Genomic DNA, 18,314 nt, shown 5'->3' on the forward strand with positions numbered 1-18,314 from the left:
AGGGAGGGTCATTTGTTCCGATGTGGGTCAGTCCTTTCGAGCAGCTACTGTGTGGCCGGCCCGGGGCCAGCGCTGCTCGGGGAACTGGCAGGGCGCGCAGGGCGGGGGAGGGGGCGGTGGAAGGCGCGGCCCAGGGCTGGGAGTGGTCACCAGGGAACCGGAGAAGCCTCAGCAGGACGCAGGAGCAGCTCGGAGCTCAATTCCAGAAAGATTTATTGGCGCCCCCCATAGACCAGCCAGTGCTTTGTACTGGATACACACACATGAATTATGCCACAGACCCTGCCCTCCGAAGCTTCCTGACGAGGGGAGAGCCAGCCTCTCCGAGTGGGGTTACCGCCAGCTGGGTGCTCTAACAGAGGGGACGGAACTGGGGTGAGGGCAGCTCCCTCCGGCAGGGGAAAGTCAGGAGGGCTTCGGGGAGGAGGTGAGTTACAACTGGGACTGGAAGGGAGAAGTGGGACAAGGGGCTGTCATTCTGGGCAGAAAGGAGTGGTCCCATGGAAGGATGGGGGAGCAGCAGAGGCCAGGCTTCTGAGGGGCTTGAATGTCATACCCAGGAGTTGGGAGTTTAGCCTGGTTGTTGAGGACCCGGGGACTGACATGTAGTGTTTCCGTAAGTGGAGGCGAGCGGAGTCAGGAAGACAGGAGGTGGCTGCAGAGAGGCCGGGACACGGAATGCAGTGGGCTGATGTGGGGATAGGACAAGGGCTGACCTCAGAAGCAGGGAAGGCCTGGGCAATGTTATTAACCCTGAGGGAGCAGGGCCCAGGGCAGAGGTCCCCAGCCCTGGGATGGCCCTACTCAGAGTCCTGTTTCTCTGGCCTCCCCACCCCATCTGTGTGCCTGAGGCTTCAGCAAAAACAACGAAAAGTCAATTGGCAGGAGATAAGCCCAGATAAGAGGCTGCCTTCCTCTGGAGGAGGGAGGCAGGCAGCTTGGGAAGCACCAGGAAGCTGGGAGAGGCCTTGAAGAAGTGCCAGCCTGACCCCGCTGCAGAACCCCGCCGCACCCTGGCTGTGGGGTCTCTGCCACTCCACGTTGTCCCAGACCGGAGTGGAGGCACGGAGCAGGTCCTCCAGGCTGGCCGCACAGTCTGGTGGGCCATGGAGGGTCCGGGCCCACCCTGCCTCCGGGTCAGGATGTCTTGACTTAGCTGTGGCCTGGCACCCGTGACTTCTGCTCTGGGCCTCAGTTTCCTCATCTGTAAAACAGGCAGAACATCTCCCTCACAGGGGTGAGGGGGATGCTGGGTCTCCCAGTCCCTGTGAGGGTCACTGCCAGGCCTACCCACTTCCCACCTACCACTGAGAGCCCGAGTCCCCTGACGTTGGGCAGGTCGTGAGCTGCCCAGCTCCACCCCCAGCCAGTATGTACCCCGATAGAATCAACTACCCGTGTGGGGCCCAGGGCAGCTCTGCGGAAGATGCTGGGCCTCAGGTCATATCAGGCAACAGGAAGGGGGGGCAGGGAAGGCTTCCTGAAGCAGAGGCCTGAGCCTCCGAGAAGAGAGGACAGAGCCCAGGAGGGAGAAACGTAATGGGGGAGGGGGCGGGGGCAGCGACAGCCCAGGGACAGAGGGCACAGAGGCAGGAATGCCTGATGTCAGGTCAGTGGGAAGATCTGTAGGCCCCGGGCTATGAGGTCTCAAGGTTCAAACCCAGCAACACTTCTGGGGGCCTGACCTCAACCCCACAGTGCCCACAAGCTCATTTTACAGATGAGGAAACTGAGGCCCCAGAAGTGGCAGAGCCAGACCTAGAGCCCCGAGTCCTCTCCAGCACTGCCCCACCCCAAACCACGCTGCACACAGGGTCCCTGAAATCCACATTTATTCACGTAAAAAAATCTCCAAAGAATAGAGAAAGAATGTGGCCCCTACTTCCCAGAGCTCCAAGTCTCCACCCAGTGTTCCCTGGGGAAGTGAGGGAGACCACTCCCACTCTGGACTGTGGGTGTCATGGGGAGCGAGGCCCCCTGACCAAGGCCCTTCTGGCCTGGAGTGAGCCAGCACCTTCCCAAGGGCTGAAGGCAGGAAGGAGGGGCTGGGGACTAACAGGGCCCCAGGAGGGTGAAGGAAGGGAATTAGTGTGGGTGCTCGCCCCAATTTAAAAAAATAAAATTTCTAAAGATAAAAAGTCAAAAAAAAAAAGAAAGCATTAGTGTCTTAGCCTCCTGCCCTCCTCCCAGCACCCACCCTGGCCCTGTGGCCACCTCTCGCTCTGTCAGTTCAGAGCTTCGTATTCTCCTCTTGGCTCTCCGAGTCAGCACCGGACAGGTGCCCGCTGCTCCCGGGCGCGTGACCGTTGCTGGCACAGGCCACCAGACGCCCGTCCCCCAGCCCCTCCGGTGTCTCGCCCAGCAGGCTCCGGCGGATCTCCTGGGGCAGCCTTGCCCGCTGCTCCTGACACTCCTGGGCCAGCTGGGCCAGCAGCTGCGGGAGGAGATCACAGTGAGGCCAGGCCACCCAGCACCCTGCGCGCCGCCCGCCTGCCCCGAGGCCTCACCTTGGGCTCCTCCTCCACCAGCTGCTGCAGGACCTGCTGCTGCCCAGCCACAAGGCGCTCCTGCCGCTGCTTCTGGGCTTCCTCTAGCTGCGGGGGCGGGGAGGGGCTCAGCCGAGGGGCTCTAAGGGCGGGGACAGGCCCTGCAGCTCTGGCTGGGCAGAGAAGTCAGGCAGGGTTCTGAGATGACCCTTAGAGTGAACGTTCCAGGTTCCCAGACTCCAAAGCCAGGGGGCACTGTTGCCGACAGCTGGCTTTGGAGATGATGTGGGTGAGAGGGGACTGTGGGGCCCAGAAGGAAAGGCTCTAGAAGCCCCTCCAGAGCAACATAGCACCACACCAGGGCACGAGGTGGGTATCTCAGGACCGAGGAAAGAGGGGTGGGCTAGGGTAGCACTTGACCCTCACTCACCCGACGGATGGAGTTGACCGACTCAGTGATGTGCCGACGGTTAATCTCTGTCAGTTCCCTACACAGAAGCAAGACAGGATGGGCTCAGTGCCCAGGAACCCAGCCCTGCCTGCCCAGCGCCCAAATGGCTCACGGCCCCGATGCCCTTACGCCTCCTTCTTGTGTTTCTCCCTCGTCTTGGCCTCTGAGATACTGTTGTGGCGCTTCCTGTCCAGGATCTTCTGCAGTTCCTTCTTCTCCCTGGAGGAGCCAATGGGGAAGAGCAAGGGTCAATGGCGGGATGGGGGGCTCTGCCCTCCTCCTGGCCCCAGGGAGACCCCAGCCCCACCCACACGAGATCCTCTGCCTTCACCTCTCGTTTATCTCCTTCAGTCTCTTTAACTGAGTCGTGTGTGCATCCAGGACCACCTCCCTGAGCCGCTGCTGAGCCTGTGGACACAGGTGGCCAACAGGTGACAGAGGCGGATGACGGGTCTGTCCAGGAGACAGGCTCCATCTCGCCACCACACGCCCCCTCACCTGTCTCAGGTGCTCCAGCCTCCGCTCGGCCTCCGTGTCTGCCTGGGCCTCCCTCAGCTCCAGGAGACTCTGCACCTGTCTCTTCTGGAACTCTTGATGCCGCTTTACCTCCTCTTCCTCCTTCTCATTCTCCCCGCCTCTGTGAGGGGGACCCCTCTGAGTGATGCTGGGTCATCACATGGACTCGGGGGGACAGTGCGGGACAGGGCATAGCCCAGCAGGCAGTGGCAGACACCAGCCTCAGGGGCAGGCTCTGTTATGCCAAAGGGGGTCCTGTTTGCTCCACCCAGTGATGGGAGCCTGTTTGGGATCACTGTCTCACGGGGGACTTCCAGAGGTATCACTCCCTGGTGGAAAGAGGGTGGGCCCCAGTGTGGGAAGCCTCCTCTCTTCCTTGTACCAAATCCTCGTCCCTGGGGGTCAAGGGGCAACCCTCGGCCATCCCTCCACAGCCACCCAGGGCAGAAACCCACACACACACACCCCCTATGTTCACATCAGTGCCTGTGGCACACTCGCACACAGGCAGGCTGGGCACTCACAGGACACCCGGCTGCGGCCGGCACCTGCCCTCAGCCCGGGCCTGGGCCAGGCCATCAGGCAGCCGGCGAGTGAGGGCCATGGCCTTCCGCTGATGCTTCTTCTGCAGCTCCCGCAGGTCTCGCTCCTGCCGGCTCCGGAGCTTCACCAGGGCCTTGTGGCCCCGGAGCTCGTCCAGCGGGGCGGGGGTCACCTCTGCGGGCGGCAGAGCAAGGGGGCTGGGGCTAGGCTGGGCTGGGGGGGGCCAAGCCCGCAGGAGCACCACACAACCTCCAAGAGAGGCCCCACCTCCTTTGGAAGCCCCACCCCAGAACAGGCCATGCCCCCTACCTGAGAGGATGCTGGCGACCAGATCATCTCGCTGGCCTGGAGAGCAGAGGCGGGACTGTGAGAAGGTGGAGAGCACAGTGGGGCTGCTCCCCTCAGCCTGCCCCAGGCCCGGGCGCCCCTTACCTGGGCTGCCGAGGGAGGGACTAGTGGGAGAGGTGACAGGGCCTGGGGGCCGGCGGGGGGAGGCGTCCACTGGGCCAGGTGTGGGGTTTGGGGTCAGCTGGGACCCCAGCTGCTGAGACTGGGTCTCCTGGCATGTCTCCGGGCCAGCCTGAGCCTGCGGGGCAGAGAGCGGGATGCTCTTTCCAGAAATGCTCTTCTCTCCAGGCCCTTCTGTCCTTTCCAACTTCCCGGGGCTCCCCAGTGCCCCTGGGCGGCCTCCCTCAGCCCGTCTGGCCCTGGACTCCTCATCTGTAACATGGGCTGTTGGGACAAATCTATGAGAAATACGACATATGAAACAAGCATCTCTAAAACCCTTTTCCCCATGGGATGCAGGAGAGATCATGTGAGATCATTATCTCTGGGATGCCAGGCCCCATTGCATGTGCTCAGGAACTTCCAGATTGTTCTGGAAAGCCTTGGCCCAGCCCCAAGTTTCCTCCCCGCTCCAAGCCCCCCCCTCCACCCTCGCCCACAGCTGCTCATCTCTCTCGTTGCTTAGCTCCTGATTAAATCAACGAAGGAAGTGACCGCAGAGTGGGTACCACCCTCTCCCGCTCACAGCTCCAAGCAGCCGTCTCTTCCCCGCCTGCCACAGGCCCCTGGGGACCAGGTCTGGATGTGCGGGTGAGCCTCCACTCCTGATCCCTCCCCACAGAAGCCGCTGCCCGGCTCACGGCTCCCAGGAACCCACGATTTAAAAGCTTCTGTGGCTTCCAGCTGCCCTGAGGAAACGGCCAAACCCTGCCCCTGGCTTTGACCCCACTTGCAGCTGGAGGAATTCCAGCCCAGGTCTGTACTCAAGGCCTCTTGTACGCAAAAGGGGTGGCTGTCACCTTCTTAAATACAGAGAGTAACCCAAGGCCGCTGAGCCTACTGGGCGAGAGAGGCCAGAAGCCCCACACGGTGCAGTGTGTCAGAAAGGGCAGCGTTGGAGGCCCCGGCCAGGCCTTTGAACTCAGAGCCTTAGTGTCCCATCTCTAACGGGGAGGAGGGGGGCGGTACCAAACTCGGGTGAGGGGAGGATGATATGACCCAAGTGGGTGAAAAGAGCTCAGACTCAGCCGGGCAGAGTAGGCGCTCAGCATTCACTTGGCGTTATGTTCTGGTTTGGGTGAGAGAAGAATCCAGAAAGGGGAACAGGCTCTCCAGGCAGAGGGAAGGGTGTGGGTAGAGGAGCCAGACCACCAGCTGGGAGAGGGATGGGATGGTACAGGCAGAGGAGAGCGGGGAAGGATGCTTCTCCACCAGGGCCAGCCCGGAGGTCAGCCCTCACCACCCCACCCACCCCCACCCCCAGCGGTCCCCGGGGCCCGCCTGCCCCCGACCTGCCCTGGCTTACCTCACTCTCCCCAATGAGGGCGGCCAGCTGCTTGGCCCTCTGGTCCATCAGACTGACGTGCTTGATGGGGTTGATCAAGGCCTCTGCGTAGTCTGGGGGGGGTGGGCAGAGGGCAAGGGTCTCGGAGACAGAACTCCCAGGGCCACACCTTCCTCGCCAGCTCCCGTCTCACTGAGGGACCCCAGAACCCACCCTCAGATCTGTTCACCACCCTCACTGGGGCCACCCAGCTCAGCCACTCCCAGGCCCTGGTGGTGCCCTTGTCCCCGCCCCGGCCTGGCCTGCACCCCGCAGCTGCCCCCGGCGCACCCTGGTGGTCGTCGGGGATGTAGTCGGAGGCCTCGGTGTAGATGAGCAGGGCCGGCAGGCACAGCGGCTGGTTGGCCTCGTTCCGCAGGCAGATGTAGTGGTATCCTGGAAGGGCAGGAGGTCAAGGTGGCTGGGCCCCGTTGGGTCCCCACACAGACTGCCCTTGTGCCATCCCGAGCCCAAATGGCCTCACCTGAGCGGATGGCAGAGACCGGCAGGATCCGGTGCCCCACGAACTTGCCGCCCTCCTCAAAAGCCGCGATGCGCAGCGAAGCCAGTGTGGGCAGTACCACCTGAGGGCGCAGACTGGCGCTGAGCCACGGAGCCAGCCTGCAGCCACTGAGGCCACTGAGCCACAGCTGACCACAGCCACCCAGGCCAAGACTCAAGCGGACGTCAGACAAGCTGACCCACACCTCCATGGCCTGGACAAACGGGTGGCCAGGCGCCATCAGAGCCCTGAGCCCAGAGGACAGGCAGACAGGCCCTCCAGGCAATGCTCCGGGGGGACAGGTCTGTCATCGCCAGCTTAGAAACCATCGAGCGAGCCGTGAGCCTGGGACTGAGGCCACACCCCACCCCAGCTGGGCGCCGGGGTCCAGTCCATTTGGAGCGGGGAAGAGCTGGTGTGAGCTGGCGGCTGTGACCTCAGGCAGGTCCGTCCTGCCTGGGAGATGGGGTGGGCTGTGGCCCCTCCTCACAGGGGGGCTGTGGGACCTTCCTGTCCTCTTCTCTGACCCTGGGACATGCAGTACCCGGGGTGGGGCCTGGAGGTGACAGGCCCAGCCTTCCGGCACCCCCACCTTCTGACCCCCGACCTCGAGCGCGCCTGGTTCCTGTGCCCCCAGGAGGGCCCGGCAGGTCAGGGCGCAGGTGCGGGCTCACCTTGGGGAAGTCGAAGGGCTCCTCGTCCCACACGGGGTTAAACGAGTTCCCCTGAGAGGTCCGCGTGCGGTACTTGCGCCGCGTGTCCACCGGGAGCCCGAACATGTCCACCTCCACGTAGATGCCCACCTTCCTGTCGGACAGGAACTGCCCCGAGATCACCTGGGGGCCGGGAGCGTGAGCGGCTGCGGAGAGGCCCACCCCTGACGCCCCGGCCCAAGCCCGCCCTGGCCCCACCTTGACCCGCAAGGCATTGGCCACAATGCCATCCACGATGACCTCGGTGAAGGGGTCGAAGGACTTGTCGGGCCGCCGCATGAACTCGGGCTTCAGCAGGTAGCCGCTGCGCCCGTTGTACTCGAACACGCCCGCGTTGAGCTGCATCGCCACATCTAGGGCGATGGCAAGGGTCAGATCAGATGGCATCAGGGGTCAGATTCAGGAAAGATCAGACGGGGGGAGGCTCGAGGGTCACCAAGGTTAGGAGAGGGGTTAGCCACGGTCTCAGGTCGGTTTGGGGCTCTGGGATTAGACAGTCAGAGGTCCGTTCATATGAGACTAGAAGGTTGTGTGTCAGGAGTCAGTGAGGCTGGAAGCCAGGGGTCAAGGGTCGAGGCAGGCCAGGGCTCACCCAGGGTCTGGAAGTTGAGTGCCACGAGCTGGCAGCCCACGTTCCAGAAGAGCTGGGGCATGTAGTTAGACGAGTCCACGCGCGTGCCCTTGGGGTAGATGCGGCTCAGCTGCTGCTTGTTGTATCTGAGGTTGAGGTCAGGGGTCACACCCTCGACTGGCCCCGCCCCCTGCCTCCAGCCCGGTGCTCCAGGCCAACCCTCAGCCCCTGTTGACTCCCCTCCCAGCCTTTGCTCAAGCTGTCTCTTCAGCCCCCGGCTTCTCAGCCTGGCCCCTGTGCAGTCTCCCAGGCCCGCCCAAAACCCAGCCCGGGTGCTGGAGGGTCAGGACCCCAAGCAGGCGGCACAAGTGGGGTGGGGCCTCTGAGCCCCTCCACCCTGGCCCGCGGGCCCCAGCATCGCGGAAGGATACTCCACAAACTCCATGGGGCTCTTGGTCAGTTGCTCCATGGCCTTGGTCTCCACGAAGGATGACATCTCGAAGCACTTGTTCCTCTCTGCGGGGTGGGTGAGGAGAGGGCGTCAGGCCTGGCAGGGCCGGGCTGGCCCCCATGCCCACCGTCTCCCACCCTACTCACTCCGAGCAGCCTCGAAGGACTTGAACTTGACAGGCTCGATGTAGTTGACGAGGGTGGACATTTCCTCCGTGGCGTTGACCTCGCTGCTGGCGGTGCCCTGCAGCCCTCAAACACGGTCAGCAGTGCCATGCCCCCTGGCCACCAGCTGGAAGCTCCCTCACCTGCCCCCGCCACAAAGGAGCGCCAACGCTTTTCCCACCCCTGCAATCGCACTGCCCAGGGGCTCTCAGTGAGGGCCCCAGACCCTCCACGGCCTCTGTCAGTCCTGGTCCCATCTGCCCCGCAGCCTTCTCCCCCGGGGGCCTCGCCGACATGCCCTGAACCCCACCCTCCCTGTTGGCCTCCCACCTCCCAGATCCTTGGAGCTGGAACTCCTCATCCAACCCCAGGGGTTCAATTACTCGCATGCAAATGAGCCCCCAATTTCCATCCCCAGCCATCATTTCCACCCACCACCTTGCCATCTTCTCTCAGGTGGCTCATAAGAGTCTTGAACTCAAGACCCATGATGCTGAGCATGGCTGCCCCTGCCCACACCCTTCCCCACTCTGGGCTCCTTCCAAGTCCGGCCTCATGATCAATCTTTTCTGTCACCTCCACTCCTCAGCACTCTTCAACACTCCATTGTCCTGCACTGCCCCCCTCCTGCACTCTCCGGCCCTGCCACAGGGCCTTTGCACATGCTGTTCCCTCTTAGGTCTGCCCACCCAACCTCCCTGCCCAGATCAAACTCCCCTTCCTCCTCCCAGTTCTGCACCGTAACTCACCCCTCCTCAGGCTACATCATGAGCATAATTTCACACTTGCTTCCATGCCTGTTTATCTAAGACCTCTCCTCCTCCCTCCACACACACGCTCAGAAGGGCAGAGATAATGTCTGATCATGACCAGACCCAGCACGCAGCAGGCACTCAGCAAACGCCTGGGAAATGATTACATGCTGCCTCCCTCTCTTCCCGCCTGCAGGCCTGACCTCATCCGTAGTTGGCTTTTTGAGGTCCGTCTGTTCCTCCTCTTCCTCATCTTCCTCCTCATCCTCACGGTCGGTAGGTCCAACAGCATCGGGGCCCCGCTGTGGCCCCTCCTCACCCAGAGACTTCTGAGGCTCTAGTCTGGGCTTCTCGAGGCCCACCTCCTCCCCATTGCTCAGGCCTGGGCAGCTGTCAGAGCTGGGGGACCCTGCAGAGGACGGGGCACAGGGGTCAGGGGTCAGGGCACACACAGGCACTCAGGAGCCAGGAGGGGTTGTGCCCAGTGTCTGTGGAGGTGACTCAGTGGGGAAGGGGTCCTATCAGGGCAGTGTGGCTGGCGGAGAGGGCAGACGTGAGGAGTTGGACGGTATTAAAGCCAGTGGTAGTGCAGAGGGGTCACAGGTCAAAGGTCAGGGTCTAGAGTGATATCCATCAGGGAGGTGGCAGAGTGGCTCAAAAGAGTGAGAAGCCAGGAACTGGGGTACAACAGCATTGACGGCGGAGGGTGAAGAATGACACGGCAGGGTTCCAAGTCAGGGGTCAGTCAGAGCCACACCCAGGGAGAGGGCTTAGCGACGTGAGCAGTCAATGGGCAGATGTAAGGGGGACTTCGATAAAGGTAGAGGTCAAGGGTTAGCTGAAATTATAACCAGTTGGGTGGGTAGACTCAGTGGGGGTCACAGGACAGGGGTCAGAGGTATAAGGGTCACATCCAAAGTGTGAGGGTGTGGTTCCCTGAGGTCAGAGGTCAGGATTCAGAGTCATGAGCTGGTTGAGGGGGAGGGTTCTGTGAGGTGGGAGGTGAGGGTCAGGATCAGGTCAAAGTCGGGCCAGGGCCATACCGAGCTGGGGTGAGGAGGGCTCGGTGGCGGCCGAGCTCTCGCTCAGGGCCGAGTTGCTCTGCTCCAGCGGCCGCTTGCGCACGGAGCTGCCGGGGCCGCCAGTGCCGGGCTGGTGCCTCTTCTTGTTCTTCACCAGGATGCGGCCCATCAGGTCCTGGGGGCTGGGCAGGGGCACGCCTGGGGCCAGCTGGGGGGCAGGGACAGGTCAGGGCCTGCGGGGGCGCCCTCGCCCCCCACGCCCCGCCACGGCTCCGAGCCCCATACCGGATACTTGTCCAGTGGGTCGATGAGCAGAGCATCGCCAAAGATGGAGCGGCAGTACTCGGCCATCTTGGCCTGCTGTTTTGCCCTGTGGGGCCAAGGTCAGAGGTCAGAGGTTCCTGGGGTGAAGCTGAGGTCCCCAGGGCAGGTCAGAAGCCTGCAGGGTCAGTGGAAGGTCGCAGGGTCGGAGGTCACAGGAGCAGTCCGACAGTGCCATGGTGGGATGGCTGTCTCTGGGTGGATCGGGGTCCCCAGGTCAGAGGCCTCCATATTAGAGGTTGCCGGGGCGCACGTCTCGGGTCGGAGGGCCCAGGTGTGGGGTCCCCGGGTCAGGGGCCCACTCACGAGTCCACGTGGTTCTCGAAGGAGAGGATGACGGGGTAGGGCGAGGTCTTGAAGGCGGTCTCGGCAATGGCCTCGAGCACGTCCCGCAGCGGCACCTCGGTGGTCATGGTGAAGCCGTGCGTGATGAACGGCTCCTCCTCGGGCGGCCGCCCCTTCCACACGTCCAGCTCCACGCAGCGGCAGCCCCACAGCAGCGCCTGCCGGTACATCTCCACCGACGAGGTCCCGGCCAGCTGCCCCGCTGCAGGCGAGCCTCCGTCACCACGGCGGCCCAGCCAGCCTGGCTCCTGACCCTCCTCCCCGGCCCCCGCTGAACCAGGCCATGCCGGCGACACGCAAGCCCCTGTGGCGCCTGGCCCGGCCCTGGCACGCTCTGTCTGGAGCCCTAATCACTCCTTAATTCACTATGGAACCAGCAGCATCTCCCGAAAGTACCCAGGGCAGGCCCAGGTCCTGCCTCCCAGCCCCTGGCACCCACCCAGACTGGGCAGTCGGCACCCACCAGTGCTGGCTGACAGCTCGGTCCCCTCCCAGGGCTCACCCTCTTTCAGATAAACACCCATCACCCCCCAATTCCCACAGCCCAAACTGGGGAGTCATCCCCAACACCCCCATGGCCCCTCATTCCCTTTCCTGCCTCCACCGCCACTGCCTTGGAACAGCCTCCATCCCCTCCTGCCTGGGGACAGCAGGCCCCTCCCTGCCTCCCATCCAGTCTCTGCAGAGCACCCGGCGTCATCCTTCTAAACACATACCAGGTCACATCACCTTCCCTGCTTAACACCCTCCAGAAAGCCCTTCCTACCCACTTAGAATAAATCAAACTCCTTCTGTGCCCCCTGGTCTAGCCCCACCTCCCTCTCAGCCGCCTCTCCTCTACCTGCCCTGCCCCGCCCCACCTCCCGGCCTCCTTTCTGCTTCTTAAGAACACCAAGCTGTCTCCTGTCCCAGGACTTCACACACCCAGCTGGTGCAGGCTGCAGCCCTTCCCCGGGGAGCCTTCCGGAACAGCCAGGAGACGCACCCACGGCAGAGAAGCCCCGCTCCTCCAGGGCAGGCTGTCGGTTCCCTGCCTGCATCCCCAGCACTGGCCACCCCAAAAGGAGGCAGGCGGTGCAAGGGCCAGAGGGCAGAGGTCATGGATGCCACTCCGCCCGCCCTCCCTCCAGCTCACCCGTGAGATAGGTGTTATGCGAGGAGTTGATGAAGTAAGCACTCAGCGGCTGGGTCATGTCTGCGGTCAGATCCAGGGCCTCCAGGGGCAGGATGCCGTTTTCCTCACCTCCCAGGTAGCGGCTGAAGCCCTCCATGGACATCTGGTCTGGGGGCGGCGTGGGATTAGCAGGGTCCGCTGAGCCACACCCCCTGCCAGCCCCCCACCAGCCCCCCACCGGCTCACCTCGCTCCAGGAACTGCTGGTTGGGTTCATACTTCTCAATGAGCTGCCGGGCCTGGGCGGGCCGCAGGGGCGGGTACAGCACTTCATTGAGCCTCGGGTCCCGCTGCTTCTGGTTGATGAAGTCCATGAGCTGCTCCAGCGTCAGGTACGGCTTGCCCTTGGCGCCTCTGGAGGGGGTGGGAAGCCAGGTCAGGCTGAAGCCTCCCCAGCCTGCACTCCAGGCCCTCACCCTGGGAGAGGGTGTGCCTGGCTCCAGCACCCCGATTGGGACTTGGGCAAGTCACTGCCCCCTCTGGGCCTCAGTTTCCCCATCTACTCTAATGACGACTCGTCGCAAGGCAAGGACTTTGGAAACTACCAAGTACTTGGCCAGCCACGCCGTGCTTCCAGTCCCTGGACCCTATCTCAGCTCCGGCCCTCACTGTGTGAGCTCAGGCAAGTCACACAACACATCTGAACCACTCGGTCCTCATCCCCTGGGTGGGCTGACAGAAGTAACTCCAGCAAAGGGTCAGCATAGCGCTGTCTACGGCAGAGCTCTGGACAAGACGGCTCTGAGCACGACCACAGCCTGGCGTGCTGGGACCCCCTCACTGGGCCGGAAGGAACGTCAGCAGAGGCCAGACAGGGAGCCCTGGGGGCTGGGAGGTGGGCCCAGCCCTGCTCACATCTCCAGCAGGATCTTGTCAATGTCCGGCCGCAGACACAGCTTGTTCAGGAATCGCTCGAAGATTTCCAAGGAAAACTCATCGGGCCGGATGGACTCGCTCTGGGGACCAGGAGTGTAGGGTGAGAACCAGGGGCAGCCACTCCCAAAGAGCAGGGGCCCCGGTGACCCCTCACCTTGCCCTGCCCCTGCCCCTGCCCCCTCACCCGGTTGAAATTGAGGCCACAGGATTCCAGCGCAGTCTCCACCCGCTTCTTGTCTGCTGAGAACATCTTCAGGATGCTGGGCAGGCAGGAGGGGTTAGGGTCAGCGGGGGCAAAGGTCACGGGTCGGGGCAGGAGACAAGGCGTGGAGGGAAGGGGGTGCTCACTTCTTGACGGGGATCCGTCCATCCTGGTTCACCTGCAGCTTCAGCTTCGTGTATCTGGGGAGGCAGGCAGGAGGGTCACGCCCTGGGAACAGCCCCCTGAACCCCTGACGCCCCCCAGGCAGGCCCCAGGCTCACGCTTTGCGCAAGAAGGTGTTCCTGGAGGCGTTCTGAGCCAGGATGTTCATAGCCAGCTTGAACAGCTCCTCGGACCAGACCTGAGGGGTCAAGATGCAGGGGGAGGGGGTGAGCGGGGGACAGAGGGGCTGGCCTAGCCACAGCCCATGCCCAGAACCAGGTCTGGCACACAGTGAGTACTTAAATCCTGTTTTGTCAGAGGATGATGAGAAATAGGGACAGGGAACAGCCTAGGTCACAACAGGTGCTCAGCAAGTGATGGCTGACTCAGCAAGTGAGGAGGCGGCCCCCCAGGGCCGACCCCTCAGCCCCAGCCCACCTTGGCTGTGTCATCCTGCACGGCCATGAAGTTCAAGAACGTTGTATTCACCGGATCCGGCCCAGCCACCACCGTCATCAACTTCTCCTCCAGCCGGGCATCAGGGCCCCCAAAGCCCAGCACCTCCCGGATCTTGGGGTCCTGAGTAGGGAGAGCCAGGGGTGAGGAGGGGCTCCCCACCCCTCATGGCCTCACTCCCATCCTTAGTCCTGGGCCCCATCTCTCACCTTGGGGAGGCGGGCGTAACGGCCCGTCCGTGTGTCCCTGATGGAACTGATGTCCAGTGTGTCCACCTCCTGGGGAAACCGGATGCCAGGGGAGCTCTGAGGGGCTACAGGGCGAGAGCTGGGAGCCCCCAAGCTCCCCACGCAGGCCAGGGAGCGGCCACCCCCTGCTGTAGCCCCAGCCCCCACCCCTGCCCTTAGCACTTCCTGTCCAGGGAGCCATGGGAGAGGTCAGCCCACAGCTCGGCCCCACGCCTATGGGCCGGGGTTCGGGGGCGGTCAGGGGTCTGGGGTGGGGGCCCTTGACCTGAGCTAGCTGCACCAGTGCCCGCCCTCACCATGTTGGGTCCTGTCCAGTACAGGAAGAAGCCATTTGCGTCCACGCGCAGGGTCACCAGGTTCCGACTGGAGGCCTCCTGGGGACAGGAAGGGACAGCAGGGGTCAGGGAGTAGGGGCTGCAGCCCAGGCTTGGTCCCTGGACCCCTGGGGCCAACCACACCCTCCTCCCCCCACAGCGTTTCTGCCAGTAAGTGAAGACAAGCCTCACCCAGCCCACAGGTCCGGTGTGGCTCCCTAGTCCTCAGGACAAAGCTGAGGTCCTAGGTGTGACATTTGGGTCACTCCCATCCTCACCTCTGTCTCGCCCTAAGGCTGTGACACGGACCACTGACTACCCTCTCCCCCCTCCAGCTTCTGCATCATTGTTCCTTTGCTGGGATATCCTCTCCTTCCTTCTCTACCCGTGAAATCTGACCCATCTCGTTGTGGAAGCCTCCTCGGACCCCAGCCCAGGGCTCAGTTTCCCCAGAAGGTCTGAGAGCTCCCTGACGGTTGAAGCCCCCCTGAACCCCCTAGGGAATATTTATGGGATAAAAGCAGAGGGTTCGGAAGTCTGACTCCCACAGCCCTTCTGTGTCCCCCGGGGTCCCACGACAACCAGCCACCCCTTACATCTGCCTCTAAGTCCATTACCCCCCTCCCTGCACCCCACTAGATCCTCACAGACTTGCGGCTCCCCCATCTTACAGAGCACGGACTGAGTCCCCCCAGAACGGGACTCGCCCTGCTCTCAGGACTGGACGGTGAATTCTGTGGCAGGCAGGAGGGCAGGGAAGGGTGTGCTGGCCCCATTTTCTGAGGAGGGCCTGGTCCCTGGCACACACCCAGGGCCAGCAGCCACGGGGGGTCATCAGGGGCTAAGACCTGGCCACGGCCCAAGTGGCCAGGCGGCCACAGGTAGAAGCCTCCTGCTCCAGGCTCCTCGGGCCAGGAGAGGACCCCATGTCACCTTGGTGCACCCCCAGACTGCTCACTGGTGGACATTCATATCATCAACACAACAGCCCGTCCTCACGCTGCCCCTACTGTGCACCGAGTACAGTTCCCGCATCCGGAAGCTCACTCAGTCCTCTAACAACCCGAGGAAGTTCGCGCCCACTCAACAGACAAGGAGACTGAGGCACACCGAGGCTACGTAGCTTGAGTAACGTCAAGAAGAGGCGCCAGCATTCGCATCTCTTCTGAGTCCCGTGGCAGGGAAGCAGGGAACCAGGCTCCCAGTCCCCAGCCTCAGCCACAACCTGGGATTAGTCTCCACTTTCCAGACTCAGTTTCCTCTTCAGGTGAATGGGGGTTGCATCAGCCCCACCCATTTCAGGCTTTGCTTACAAAGGACGGGAGGTTGATCTGGGGACAGAGGAGAGAGGCGGCCCCGGAACTTTGGGGATGCTTGGGTCTCCCCACCTCGCTGTGCTGACACCCACCCTCAGCCCCTCTCTGAGATTCCCTGCCCTGGGGCTCAGGCCTCCCCAATAGTGTGAGGAGGGGGGAGTTCTGTGGGTCCTGTCCCCAGGGCCTCCCCCAACCCCTCCCCAGAGGTCTGGCCTTCAAAGCAGCTCAGGCCCCCACCTCTCTAGCCCCAAGTCCTTGTCAGCAACCCCCACCCCACCCCCAGGGCCCTCTCCCTGTTCCCACTTCCTTATTTGGGTTTATCACACTGGAAGGAAAAGGAGAAACTTTTTCCTTCAGGCCTGCCTGCGGGGAGGGGTCTCCCCGGGCTCCTGGGGCTCCCAGGCACCCCTCTAAGGCACACCTGCTGCCCCAGGCCACGCCCCCAGCACCTCCCCCCAGCTCCCACGCCTACCAGCCCCACCCAGCCGGAAAGGAGCCCAGAGTCTTCCAGGCCTCTGGCCTGACTGGGAAGGAGCAGCGAGGAAGCTCAGGCAGGCCGGGTGGAGGCCCTGGGGAAGGAGGGGCCCAGAGAGCAGAGGAGGGGGCGTGTGAAAAAGAGGGTGGGGCGCGGGCCAGGTCGGGGAGCCGCAGGTGGGGGCCGGAGCACCTGGGAAGCACCCAGGACAGGGCAGCTAGAAAGAGGGGTCAGGATTTATTGGGGTTCAAAGTCTCGATGCTAAGGAGTGGAGAGCAAAGTTCCCCAGGGATGGAGGAACTTGGGGGGCAAAGTCTCCAGTGGGGGTGACTTGGTGCTCCCACCTGAGCAGGGAGCTGGGCTGGGATCCAGACGCCGGGGTGCCAGCCAGAATAGGGTGAAGTGATGAATGGAGAACAATGTCCAGGCTAGGGCACTAGGAAAAGTAGGGTCCCGGCGGCACCCAACCAGATTGAAGGTGCACTGAGCCAGATTGGGGGCCATCGAACCAGAGAGTCCAGTGCCGGACAACGGTCTGGGGAACCAGGATTAGACCGGCAGGGAGGGGTGGGAAGGGCGAGTGAAAAAGGGGGCCGGGATTTATTGGGGTTCGAAGTCTCGGGGTCAAAGAGTGGAAAGGCAAATTTTCCGCAGCTGAAGGACTGGGGCGGGGGGGTCGGGGACAAAGTCTTCGTTACGGGGACGACTGGGGACTCAAGTTTCCGGAGCGCAGCCAGGCTGGGATGGCGGGGCGCCCTGGCCAGGCCGAGCCGGGCTGGGGGTCCCCGGCGTCTGGCCGAGCTTGAATGAGGGAGTCCCCAGGTCCCGGCGGAGCAGGGGGCCCCCCCGCGCTTACCTCGTCCCATTTGATGAACTTACTCCCGCGCCGCAGGGTCTCCACCACGGTGGGCGGCTCCAGCTGCAGCGCGTGGACGCCGGGCCTGGCGCCCGCCATGGCCGGGCCGGGGGCGGGCCGGGGACCCACGGAGCCCCGACGGGGACCGACGGCGCCGCTGCTCCCTCCGCGCGCTCCCGCGCGGCCCGCTCCGGCCCCGCGGCGTCAGCGCCCGCCCGCCCGCCAGTCTGTCCCGGACAGACCAGAATCGGCGGGGCCCGGGCGGGGCGGGCCGGGGGCGGGGCCGCGGCGGTACCGCCCCCTCCCACCGCGTCGGGCCCGCCCGCCCCGCGTCGGCTCCCCCTGGCGGCCGGGGCGGCCACTGCAGCCAGAGCGGGATGGGGCGGGGGCGTGCCTGGACCCGGCGCTGTGCTGGGGGCTCAGACGGACCCGCCCGGGGTGGTTGGGGGGGGGCGCTTGAGGCCAAGGGGGCTGTTGGGGGTGCAGCTGGAGGGACTGGGTGTAGAGGGCGCTGATGAAGACCGGCCTACTAAGGTTTCTGAGGGGCGAGGGCGGGGGGACTCCTGGAGGGGCAGACTTGGGCCGGGGGGCATAGAGCCCTGCCCGCCCCCACTCTTGCAGCACTTAGATGAGTGCAGGAAAAGCCACTGCCCCCCCCCAGCTCCCCCACCCACCACCCACCCCGCCCTCACTTCGCCTCACCCCTGCTGCAGCAGCGCGGTCCCCCCTCCCTGGGAGCACTTAGCCAGCTAATGGGCCTCGCGCCTGCAGGCGCCCCTCCCCCGTCCCTAGCCCGGGGAGGCCGGGCGCCTAAGCCTGCTTTGAGGACCCAAGCATCCTGCCTTTCCAGAGCGAGCCCTGGAACAGCCCCCTTCTTGTTCCGCAGACACCCGTGACCCAACCTGGAGCCTGTCCCTGTGAGGTTCACCGCTGAAAACTGCAAAGGGGTCTGAATCCTTGTGGGCATCCCTAACAAGGGGGGTTAAGGAGGGGCTCTGCAAGGCCTGGCCCACAGCAGGTGCCCTGAAATCTGCTGTCTTCCAGGGATGGGAGGGGGGAGGCGCATGGGCACTGGGATGGGTGGGGACTGCGGCCCCTCCCGCAGGGCTTGGCTGGGGGGGCTCCTGCCTGGGGGCCCCTGTGGGAGCCCCCCCAATACAGAGGCAGTAGCAGCAGCAGGTTTAAAGTAGAACTCATCCAGAGGGGCCAGCCAAGTCACCTAGAAACCCAGAAAGAGATGGAGCTGGTTCTGGGGGAGGAGGGGTCAGCTGAGGAGGCGCGGGCACTGCAGGCCCCTTTGCCCCGGGCTCTCAGACCCCCAAGGGGAGCCCTGCGTAGCACTGGCCGTCCTCCAGATCCCCACCATGTTGGACACCAACTCTAACATAACAAAGCTACTTGCGTTTTGCTAAGGCCCTGCGGGGTGTGATTATTATCTTCACTTGGGGCCCAGAGAGGGGAAGGGACTTTCCCAAGGCCACACAGCTTTGTAGGAGGATTTCAGCCCTCTGACTTGAAGGCTGGCTCACATCCTGTCTCCACTCCTTGCCCTTGAGGAGACAAAAAAA

The 18,314-nt window shown here is 63.6% G+C and overlaps 1 protein-coding gene across 3 annotated transcripts; it reads right to left on the minus strand.

Moving 5' to 3' along the window:
* Positions 1–196: 196 nt before the first annotated feature.
* PLCB3 (phospholipase C beta 3) lies at positions 197–16,917 on the minus strand. 3 transcript variants are annotated; one of them, XM_058526557.1, is made up of 32 exons: positions 16,747–16,914; positions 14,082–14,159; positions 13,747–13,815; positions 13,520–13,660; positions 13,201–13,280; positions 13,066–13,119; positions 12,902–12,977; positions 12,697–12,797; positions 12,029–12,195; positions 11,804–11,950; positions 10,630–10,870; positions 10,288–10,372; positions 10,024–10,210; positions 9,184–9,389; positions 8,211–8,307; positions 8,045–8,129; positions 7,635–7,759; positions 7,241–7,395; positions 7,004–7,165; positions 6,312–6,411; positions 6,119–6,223; positions 5,810–5,901; positions 4,429–4,582; positions 4,306–4,341; positions 3,978–4,170; positions 3,436–3,574; positions 3,269–3,345; positions 3,067–3,156; positions 2,917–2,974; positions 2,508–2,594; positions 2,198–2,434; positions 1,135–1,204 (listed from the first exon to the last, which is right to left on the minus strand). In XM_058526557.1, exons 1-31 carry the CDS (start codon positions 16,843–16,845, stop codon positions 2,231–2,233), a joined length of 3,690 nt encoding a protein of 1,229 aa, XP_058382540.1. In that variant the 5' UTR covers positions 16,846–16,914; the 3' UTR covers positions 1,135–1,204; positions 2,198–2,230. The 3 variants fall into 3 exon arrangements, with proteins under 3 accessions (XP_058382538.1, XP_058382540.1, XP_058382539.1); XM_058526555.1 differs by lacking the exon at positions 2,198–2,434 and having other exon boundaries at positions 197–1,204; positions 16,747–16,917; XM_058526556.1 differs by lacking the exon at positions 1,135–1,204 and having other exon boundaries at positions 1,818–2,434.
* Between the last annotated feature and the right edge of the window lie 1,397 nt (positions 16,918–18,314).

The sequence above is a fragment of the Diceros bicornis genome, chromosome 31 (genome assembly GCF_020826845.1).
Source record: "Diceros bicornis minor isolate mBicDic1 chromosome 31, mDicBic1.mat.cur, whole genome shotgun sequence".
In the NCBI taxonomy this organism is placed as follows: Eukaryota; Metazoa; Chordata; class Mammalia; order Perissodactyla; family Rhinocerotidae; genus Diceros; species Diceros bicornis.